The sequence below is a fragment of the Dysidea avara genome, chromosome 6 (assembly GCF_963678975.1).
Source record: "Dysidea avara chromosome 6, odDysAvar1.4, whole genome shotgun sequence".
Lineage (NCBI taxonomy): Eukaryota > Metazoa > Porifera > Demospongiae > Dictyoceratida > Dysideidae > Dysidea > Dysidea avara.
In genome coordinates this window covers 868,544-879,726 of record NC_089277.1, presented here as the reverse complement: position 1 = coordinate 879,726, position 11,183 = coordinate 868,544, and the positions used below count along the sequence as shown (strand labels likewise).

The following is an 11,183-nucleotide window of genomic DNA, read 5'->3' as shown; positions in this document are numbered from 1 at the left end:
GGATGGTAAAAGTTATATCTTCACTAGAGTCTAGTTCGTAAGCAAAGATGCTGGGGCCAAAGCCGTCTGGCTGAGATGATTCCAGGCACCAGTAGCGGTGATGATTTGTGGTTGTGGTCGTACGGTAGTGCTGATGATTAACAGGCAAGCTAACAGTGTAAAGAGGCTGTCTAAAAATGAATAGAAGCCGTCCCAGAACTTCGTGCATAAGTTATATTCTAACAAGGGTAAAAAAATAATAGGCGTTGATCAAGGAATGCCGCACTGGCCTAGTTATAGCTAACCGCCGGCATTTTTACGAGGCAATCCACGACTTATCTGCAGCCTATCAATACCATTATCCTCTTAGCCACACAATGTTCAACTAGACACCACTACCCTTACCACTTCATCCAGGTACTTAGCTACATGAACCGGAATTCCTTCTTTCCAAGAGCTGTCATCGACTGGAATAATTTGCCAACTTCAGTGATTGAGTCAGAAAGCATGCATTATCAAAAAGCTACTACATACTTGTGTTGTAAAGTAAAAATGGTATAGGCAATGTTAGGCATTGTCGAGTATCGTCTTTACCGGTATATATAATAAAGCAGTACTGTTGTTATGTTGTGTATTTTTTCCTTGGAGCATTACTCACGTCCCCTTGGCACATCGGCATGCCCAGCAATAATAATAATAAAAGTAGCTGATGGTGATACATGTGATTAATTAAGTATATTGGAATTGGTTACTATTACATGGTTGCGTGTCATCAGTGGGTCCACATGATTTCAGTTACACTTTTATCACTGAGTTATGATGAATTTAAAACAGTATCTTTGGTAGGAGATAGACTTGGACTCAATCAGTAATGATTAGGTAATGAAAAAGATGTAAAATTATTTACAAAAATAGATAACAAACAAGTACACAGAAAAGTTAAGCACAAAAGAATGCAAATTACAAACTACCACACTAATTACAATAAACTAAACTACTTACAAGCTACACCTACTTAACTACATTATAAAACCTAAACAAAATCTATAATGTCCTTCGAGCAAAGAGCATAGTGTCTGAGGACCATTTTGGCATTGTATTTCCATAAAGTCACTGATTAGGTAATTGTTCTCTGTAAAATTTGTGTGCTATACACTGTTAGCTCCAATGCATCCTGCATTATCAGTTCTTCAGATAATATAATGCAAACCAGTATGATGCATTGCCAGCAATGAACATACCTGCAAAATTTAGCAGAACTTATAAACCTTATCTGATCAATATGTGATGTATTTAATCTGCATGAAGCTGACTTAGCTATATGCAGAAAGATAGCTACTTGTATGTATTACCTACCAGTTTTATAATACACAATAGATTAAATCACACCTGAAAGTTGACATATCTCTGCTAACATCAGTAACATGCACATCCCTTCCTTCACAATGGTATTGAAAACTGGAATGGCTCTGTTAACAACCCTGATCTCATTTCATATTGACTAACAACCACAGTGGCAGGAAACACCTAAGTACACAGTCAACTGATCTGGATACATCCATGGTTTTCATTGTGTATGCCAGGATTGTTTTATATGAAATGTTTGCTTGCAAGTTATGTAAAGATGTTTAGTGGGTCAGCTGAACAAGCAGAATCATATTATGTGAGCTAATCTTTGAAAAGTTACACCTAGTAGCTAGTTACTAACCAGTACTGACATACATATTTTCTAGACAAGCTGCATAATTATTTGTCCTGAAGCTAATGCTGGGAACTACTTTCTTTGCAAAAGTGTGCTTATAGTTTGTAGCCCTTCTACATGGTTTACCCGTTTCATCATTAACCCATGCAGTCACTATGATGTACCGTCACTTGTGGCTGTGAGTACAGCCTAAATTGCTAGTTAAAACTGAATAAGATTCCGAGATGGATACTCAGATCACTCGTGTGGCTCCAGCATAGATTTTAGAGGCGCTTACGCGCCTCTAAAATCTATGGCTCCAGTGATGGAAGCTTTTGACCATTAGTGGACTCAGCTTGGGCTGTAAAATTCTAGAGATTGGCAGCCGAACCAGTGCCAGATCAAGTGATTCGGGCCTTAAATCACTTCTGTTATGTTCCAATTAATAATATCGCGTAATTCAATGCCTCCGTAATTTACGGAAATATACGGAGTTTTACGATTTTCGTTTTCAAAAAGTGTGATTTCTGATTTCTTTTGAGTGTGTGATTTCATGATTTCAAATGTGATTTCTGACGAAGCGTACGAGATTTCAAGAGTGTCGGACCCCTCGGGTCTTACGGTTTGTACACGCGCTCACTTGATATCCCTTTCGGCACGACAGTGAAGTTGACAGCCATTACTGAACACTGCTAACTAAGTGTCTTGTTACGTGGTTAAATTCTTGAAGCTCCCCCACCCTACAGTAATGCCACACCCTTACCACCTATGCTTACCATAGCGCATGCGTATAATGACGTATCACAGGAGGTGTTTGAGGTCGATCTGTAGACACGATCAAAACGTCCACGTCGTCAAACGAACAATTTCGTTTCTCACGTGATCCAATCCGGGTCAGACCTGGATAATTTGTAAACCGGGTCAGACCCGGATAATTTGTAAACCGGGTCAGACCCGGATAATTTGTAAACCGGGTCAGACCCGGATGACCCGGAGAAAATGTGACCCGGATGACCCGACCCGGTTTCAACGCTGGTACAGATATAATTTCAGATACACTACTTGTCAAACAAAAGGGGAGTGTATAAACAGTGGAATGGACTACTGGAATGGTGGAATGGAATTTTTAAAAGTTCAATATCAGATTTTACATCCAAATAATACAACCCTCTAAGCAAATAAATATGATTCCCCTTGAAGTTAACATAATTCACCTCACCATAGACAAAGTTTACCAATGTAATGTAGTGTAAAGTCAGTTATGAACATGCACAATAGCAGGAATACTAAGAAGACTCCTGACTTAACCCTTGTTCCCAATCAGTAAGGATAAAAAGTTATAGCTAGCTGATTACATGTAACTATGCATTGTATAATGATGTATTCATTTGTTTATTATCAACTTTACCAGTTAGGCTATGGAGGGCGAACACAGAAGGAAGAGCCTTTATTAGGTGTTTAGCTACCACTAACCTAGGAGCCTAAGCGAAAATCTTTGGGTAAAGTGAAACGGGACTATCTTGCAAGCTGTAGTAGTGTCACATTGCACACTGAACTGAACCTTCATTATGACAGTTAGTTCAGACAAGTAATAAAGCAAGTGTTGTGGTGAGGAGTATGCTAAAAGAGCTGACTTCAAGGGGAATCCTATTTATTTGCATACTTAAGGGGAGGAGTTGTACTTATTTGGATGTTAAAAAATGATATTGAACTTTAATAAATTCCATTCCAGTAGTCCATTCCACTGTTTATACACTCCCAAACGAAAGTCCCCATAACCCATCTAGCAGCTCTTCGTTGAATCTTCTAGACTTTATCAATTCGCTTTGATTGGACCAGAACCTTCACGGCAGTGTATTACAGCTTCCAAAGAATATTTATGACTCAGAAATGCTGTGAGTGGTTCCCCTTCCCAGACTGATTTTCTTTGTAGTTTTTTGTATTGTCTTCAACACTTCCTTGCCATGCCCACACAGGGGGTAATTCACTATCCCTGTTCAGTGGCCACATGTGACCAAGGACTCATTTTTGTAGTTTGTATGTGTCTCATTATTCAATAATGATGGTTCATCTCTCTCTCTGTCATGAAACTGTGCAACCTGACACTGGGTGGTCTGACATGTTGATCAAAGGAGAACGATGATATTAGGCCTAGATGGACTATAGTATATTCACCATACCAGAGCCATACAATCTTATTGACATAGCTATATATACCCCCAGTTACACCATCTACTCAGTTACCACTGGTCATTCAATGCAATTTATTTATTTAAGCTTTATGGTGTAAAAACATCAAAGGGTCTGTTGGTAGCTAGCAACCAGCAGACCAATAAAATACGGACAATTAATACTAACCACTTAAGTAATTACCAAGTAGCTACATAGTAATTTCAACAACCGACCACCAGAACTGACTCTTATTTGCAGTCATATTTCCTCCTCCATAAAGATTTGGAATGCACTACCTGATGACATGATTTTGAAACAGTTTAAGATTAAACTAGCAGGACTAGACAAACTGTTAGGATAATAATTATTTTTTGTTGATTGTTTATCTGTGCTGTACATGTTTATGTTATATTCCACGTGAGCTGAGGTTTTTGCAAATACCGTACAGAGTAGTTATAGTATTACGTCATAAATTAAAAATTAATATAAACACGGAGAAGAAAATACGTAGATAAGCGGACTAATGGAATAGTGCTGTGCGTTAAATCAAGTTATTGTATTTAAATGAACGTCGCAACACTTAGTGAAGGTATACATGATATTTTAATACTCTCCTATTGCTATCATACTCGGATAGGCTTACACTACCACGACAGGATAATTATTGTGGTACAGATACGTGGGCGGGACAGAGACGAAAAGAAGAACACTCCATACCAGTTGGTAACAGTTTGCTGTTGCACGGCTATATAACACGTGGGATCCAGTGACGCTGCACAGTTGCTGGTAGTGATGTCTGAGAAGCGCCCCTCCACCCCGCCATTGATTGTGTTTGATGACGAGGTTGGATTTGAGGACAACTTCGGTGAGTAAACGAATGAGCCTGCCCCATCAGTTTGTACACTAAGGGATCTTAAGTATTAGGTGTGTACACATTGTGGAAATGTTGTCATTGAAGAATATGACAATAGGTATTATTACAAAGGCTACCTGCTATTTAATGAAATTGTATGTTTGTGTGTATTGTTACATGAGGTTGTGCAAAAAAATTTTTTTGTAGGAATCTAATGACCTTACAAAATGGTTACTGTATTTTACCAGTTAATATATAGCCACAGCTACTCAGAGGAGGTACGACATGAATTAAGTACTGTTGAAAAGAATTCACAGTAATTACATTCCTTAAATGGTAAAATCACGGAAATTTATGCGTAGACGAGTTTTGATAGCTGCTAAGCTACTTAGACACTTGTGCAGTTGATTTACAACAATTTTCTCTTTTCAATTTGCTGCTTGGCTCTACTGTATTTCGTTTGGTACACTGTAGGTTATTTATCACGTGACGGCATCTCCAATTGGCTGTGTACATTGAAACCAAACCATCGGGGTTGGTTGCGCCGCTGAATTAAGCATCAGAAAAGGGTTTGATTGGCACGTATTTTACATCAATAACCTCACGAAATAGCTTCTTTGTACAAAACATATCTGCTCACATGTGCATGTGGTACCTCCTCTGACAGCTACTATAACTTTCAGCAAGGAGAACCCCGTAGCTACTATCTGAGGACAGCTACTACTGTATGCAAGGAAATTTTGATGTAAGAAAAATTTGACGAATTCAGACTTCAGCAGATTTGATGAATAAAATGTTGACGAAAATCAAGAAATTATAGGCAAAACCTGTACTTTTAAGGGCACTTATACATTTGAATTTAAATTTGATGAATTAAGCCAATTCGTCAAATTTTTTGACGTCAAAATTTCCTTGCGTACGGTATGGGCTCAGCCCGTGGTGTTTATATGGATTCACAAGTGACTGACGTTGCTTAATCATCCTTCAACGCTATCATTCATTTAACGTCTCTCAAAAATGCTATTTTCCTGGCTTAAAACAATTTCTTTGCCTGGTTTCTGCTTTAAGTATGTCTTGGCAACACTTCCATCAGTATTTCAGATACAAGCTGCTGCTCTTATCTGAGGGCAGCTCTTATTACAATAATTCTAGGCTGTGGATCAGCTACTATCTGGGGGCGGCTATATTATATGTGCGTGGCTATTAACCAGTCAAATATGGTATCTTCTTTCACTTTATGTTAAGCTGTGACTGTCTGTAGATATTACAGCTGGGTTTATACCATGTGTATTGAGAATATATTTTATTTTGATGCATTGCTGTACCAGAAATACCGCCATACCGTCTAGAATTAGATGACAGCTGATACATCATCCTGTTATTTCCTGCCTTAATGCACCTATCAATGTAATCCCCGACTACCAAGGATACGGGCTGAGGTGGGGATTTGCATCACAGAAAATTACTATTCCCCACCTACTGGGGAAGTATTGGCAATACAAACCCAGATTAAGTCTCGATTAGCAAACCCCGGGGATAGTGGGGCTAGGAGGGGATTGTATTATTATGTGGCATTCAGGCGTTGGCCAAGAGAATTGGGTTGTGAGCGAGTTCGAGTGGATTCTAGTAGCTAGCTAGGATCTGAGAAACTCCTTTCTAAGCCACACACCTTTGCTTCAGTAAATTTCTTAGTGAAAACAAACCCCCGCCATGTCAGGGAAATTTGGTAAACGATTCCCCCGACCTTCCCCCACCCTCTGCCCGTATCTGTGGTAGTCAGGCATTACATTGATAGGCGCCTAACTGTTTGGAAGAGAACCTTGTAATTATGTTGGTCATTTTAGCATTTTCATCAACCTTCTATGACACTTTCGTTTATACAATCTGTACCATGGTATGTATTTGTACAGTGATATTTTCTTAAATGCCATCAAACTGTGCATATACCAGTACAGATCAAACAGGTCAGGGCATAGCTACCTACCAGAGTAGCTGGGCATGTCAAAGCCGGTACGTGGGACAAGTTATAAGCGCCTTCATATGAGACATCCCCTTGTGAGTCCGGAAGTATACTGCATCACATGACCTATTTGCTGGTTGTGAGACCCACAAGGTAAACTATGGTGGCTTTGTGTGATACCGACCTTATTCATATTTGAGCTGATTCTGGAAACTGCCCTACTCTTCATCATATACACTTGTACTGGGATGAACAGCATCATAATACGTAATAATTATATCATGCTCTATAGTACGTTCGCGTTGAGCTGAACCCTCAAAAACGATTAATAACTTACGATTGCTACATCGCATGGGGCTCCTGTATAGCTCGATACGTAGCGCTTCTCGTTCCGCTAAAAATATATTAAAAGCGCTTCATTCGAATGTAAGACACTCCCGCTATGGCACTGTAAAGTTTCTCCATACATTTTCAATGGGGAAGCCTCTAAAGTACGGCCCTTTGATGGTCATGTTGACACATGTTTGTGGCGAAGCCAGACGTCACATACCCGCCCTCAACACGCATGATTTCACCATCACTTATGTAAGAGGCTGTAATACACTTTTACAAGAAAAATAAAACAGATTTTGTGTGTGTAAAACAGAGTTGCATAAGTAGAAGAGCTGGGGCCACTGTTGCACTGTATTTAGAAGATAAGTGGCCTGCTTATATTCAGGTAAAAACTTCTTCAGCCTCAAAAGAGAAAAAAACCAAATTATAACAGCTCAAAATCCGTTATGTAGCATTGGTGTTCCTGCAAGTGAGCCAAACAACATGTATTTTACTTCACATTCACCACAGCTGACTATCGTCTTCTGTTCCCATTTAGTCAATTTGTCATTTTAATACTTTTCTCATCACTTCGCCACACATGTACACAGTTTTTCCAGCCAGCATTTTGTTTTTGAAGTTACATTCCCAAAAAACTCTAAAAGTTTCAACAAATGAAATAATACTGTTTGTATGAATTTGGGCTGATAGTACCTGTAGTGACTTCCAAACACTCCTGCACTGATTAAATATATAAGGGATGGTATGTTCAACTTCGGATAGCACAATAAAGCAATGATATTATGTACTTCACAGAGTTTAATCCCAGCTACCTGATGACTCCTGGGGAACAAAATCAAGTTATAACACCAATGCTGCAAATATCAAACAATCTTACATCAGATGAAGTAAGCCCAGAAGAAGACTTGGACCCGCTGCTGCTAGTGGACAATTCATTAATACCACCATCACCATCTTCACTATCACTGCCGATTTGGATGAGGAATTGCTCTAGAAGTTCTTCATTACCCAAGTCTCATCCAAATACACAACTGGTCTTCCTTCAGTTCTGTTGCACCTCGTTCATCTTTAATATTTATGATACTGATGGACTGTGCAGGGCTGCTCATAGCATAACCTGCACATACGTGTAGTGAAATTAAAGCACAAACAGTTTCAATGCTAACCTCTTGTCATTAATCGTCTTGTACTTAAATCCCATATCACTCAACACTCTTTAAAGCAATGTTCTACCCCCAGAGAAAACACCATCATTCTTAAGTTTGGCCTAAGACGGAGTAAGTGACAAAGTTCCAGGTTTCAAAATTTAACTTACCAAAATCTTTGAGAGCGATAGATTTCCTCCCTTCCGTACAATGAATGGATCTTGTCTGATAGTATCTGGGTTAAAACTGTCTGTATCAACAAGGACTCATGAACATTTGTACCTGGCGATTACAGAATTGAGCGGGCTTGTGCAAAGTGCATTTTGTACCTTTTTCTTGGCGTAAATAAATGGCCTTTCTTGCGGTGCTCCATTCTAATGGATGTCCTTGAAATCCCTGCGTGGCGTAATGTATGCCAAAACCCAGCAAAGAAGGCATGATACAATACCGGTGGCCTTCGAGATTCTCTCCATGATGTTGATAGAAATTTTACATTTCTTCGCTTCTTGCTTAAAGTACTCCCATAGTTTCATAAGTAGATACTTCGTTTGGCTGTTTAACGTCTTCCCAAAAGGGTTTCGCTCCGCACTCGCTGACGGTACACTGGACGCCATATTCTCAACAATTAAGTGCGCGCCCGTAACATGGGCTTACGAATAAATGCGTCATAAACATTATGTTTAAAGCCTTTGATCTTGTATGGCTTCTTAATCAACAACTCAGGATTCAGCTCAACGCGAACGTACTATAGATTTGTGCACTAATTACTCTAGGTGTTGAAGTCTTATCCTGATGAAGCTAAAATTGTTCTTTCTAAAAGGTGGGGGCTGTAACATGACTGGGACAACATATTTCCTGACTTGTCACTGCAGTGTGCACCAAACCTTATGCGGCATTGAGGAACGACATGTTTTAATAAACTGAGGTTGATGTGCCTAAATTGTCCTAGACCTACATGTAGCAGTTTGACGTAAGCGCGTGCGTGCGTGCATGCGTGCGTGCATGCGTGCGTGCGCATGTGATAAGGTATCCTTGCCAGCTTGGAAAGCTCCTTGTTTTATAACTAGCTAATCTCCATCATCAATGAGAATGGAGGGAATTGCATTTTGCTTTATAGATCAGAATAACAGCAAAGGTTAGTGATAAGGTGATGTACTTGTAGACCTGACTTTACTATACAGACCATTACCCACATTATCACAACACATTTACTACCTCTCACCTAATGGCTCCATACCTCTATGAAGACTCTACATAATTGCCTATAAACTGTGTGAATTTTGAAATTATTATAAAGCAACATCACACTTCTTCACTTGATAATAATATGTTACCTGCTGAGTGAAAACCTGTCGTTTTCAACTAGGTAAAATACACATGCTACATAAAAGTTTTATGCACATTTCAATTGTTTTGATATGTACTAAAACAAAGTACAAATCAACAAAACCTATACACCACCAGATCCTCCTGTTCATTGGGAGTAAGAAAATCTTTGTTTTATGTTTGTACAGCATACAGTAGGTAAGTTATGGGTGCTTATTTACGATGCAGTAGAAATATAGTTTACCATCAGTATTTAATTGGTGAAATGGCTTTCTCATTTGTCTACACAGAGACGTACAGGTAAAACACTATATCTTGATTGATGTGCCAGTTCATTGAACTAAACCCCATCTTCGTAGCTTGTTTCAGTCATGAGTTATGATCAATTAAACAAGTGCCTATATTTTATTTGCCATATTGTTCCTGTATAAATCAAGTTTATTCCTGTTCCAACTGTCTAGCACTACAACTCCAAGACTATTCATCACAAAAGGCTAAAACTTTGACTGTCCACTCCTTTATTACTATAGATAACAGACATGCAATAAAATAGAATTAGTCTAAATGGCCAGTTTTTGCTCAGTGGGTCACATATATGTAACTTCCTATGGGACGTCTTTTAATTAGTAACAATTTGAGACCAACTACATAGTTGTCACTACTTTCAAATGGGAAGTTAAAATATGTTACATGATAGTAACACGGATAGATTACTGACCTATAGGAGTAAGACCTTCTGCTAGTAAGTGACATGTCATTGTTGAGATACATTTGAATACTACACAGTAAGCTGCTGGAAGAACTAAATGCTAAAATTAAAATGTTAACACACATCACATGATCTGAGCAGTTGGTTTGTATTTGCCTGTTTGTCATAATTTGATGAATTGAGTGTTGACAAAGTGATAATTATTTGTCAAATCTCTCAATGTTTAGATTACATGTCCTATTGTCTAGCAATGATATTGTTGTTACAGTTGATGATAACAATTCATCGTGGCCTTGGAGTCAGATATTTCAACCAAGCAGTGATGGGAGAACACAAGTGGCCAGTAAGTTGTGTTGTAACTTACACCTCCCTTAAGCACCCCTGTAATACTGTATGCTTGAGGGGGAACATTTTCACTGGTGTTGAGGTTTGGAGGTTAACAGCAACATTTTATCCTTACAATATTTAGACCTCTGGTCCATATAGTCTAATACATTTTGGGATTGTTTGCAAATCTGCGAAAAAAATTGAATTCAGTAACATGTCCATCGAAATATTTAGCTATACGTGTATCGTATTACCTAGTTTGAGGTTATGCAATGTTACCTAATGTAATTTTTTTTTACAGATTTGCAAACAATCTCAAATTAGAAATGCATAACTAAATCATAATTATACTGTAATTCAGCGTATTTTGTAATTCATTAATTATTTGTAATTTGGTAATTATGTTGCTATGCACTGCTAAAGAAGCATAATTATAACAAACCACTTTAAACTGCAAATTACGCACAGAAGTATCTTCTCAACTGTTTTATAGTGTGTCTATCGTGTTTTCTCGTGCTAATTGTATAGAGAAAGCCTCGAGGCTGCCATTCATTTTCATTTGCGTAGGTACGGGTAACACCCCCCTTTTAACTCTAAGGATATGCTACCTCTGCAGGGTTCTGCCCAGAAATTCCTGAGTGGTGGCCTAAAGTTAACACAAACTGATGTGCTGTGTGTTATATTAGGGTATATTGCAC

At 38.6% G+C, this 11,183-nt stretch overlaps 1 protein-coding gene and 1 long non-coding RNA gene across 5 annotated transcripts in view; one reads left to right on the top strand and one right to left on the bottom strand.

Annotated features, from left to right (window-relative positions):
• The first annotated feature begins 4,322 nt into the window (after positions 1–4,322).
• LOC136257848 (inositol polyphosphate 5-phosphatase OCRL-like) overlaps positions 4,323–11,183 on the top strand; it is a 32,933-nt gene continuing 26,072 nt past the window's right edge. For all 3 annotated transcript variants that reach the window (XM_066051167.1, XM_066051166.1, XM_066051168.1), the window contains exons 1-3: positions 4,323–4,421; positions 4,470–4,697; positions 10,427–10,501. In XM_066051167.1, coding sequence (XP_065907239.1) covers positions 4,625–4,697; positions 10,427–10,501 — 148 coding nt within the window. In that variant the 5' untranslated portion in view covers positions 4,323–4,421; positions 4,470–4,624. The remainder of the gene's footprint in view (positions 4,422–4,469; positions 4,698–10,426; positions 10,502–11,183) is intronic.
• Positions 7,227–8,848, bottom strand: LOC136258020 (uncharacterized). Of its 2 annotated transcripts, XR_010702515.1 has the most exons (7): positions 8,572–8,848; positions 8,453–8,519; positions 8,294–8,405; positions 8,145–8,245; positions 7,856–8,095; positions 7,672–7,800; positions 7,227–7,615 (listed from the first exon to the last, which is right to left on the bottom strand). It is a non-coding gene; the product is annotated as an uncharacterized lncRNA (long non-coding RNA). The 2 variants fall into 2 exon arrangements; XR_010702514.1 differs by having other exon boundaries at positions 8,453–8,844.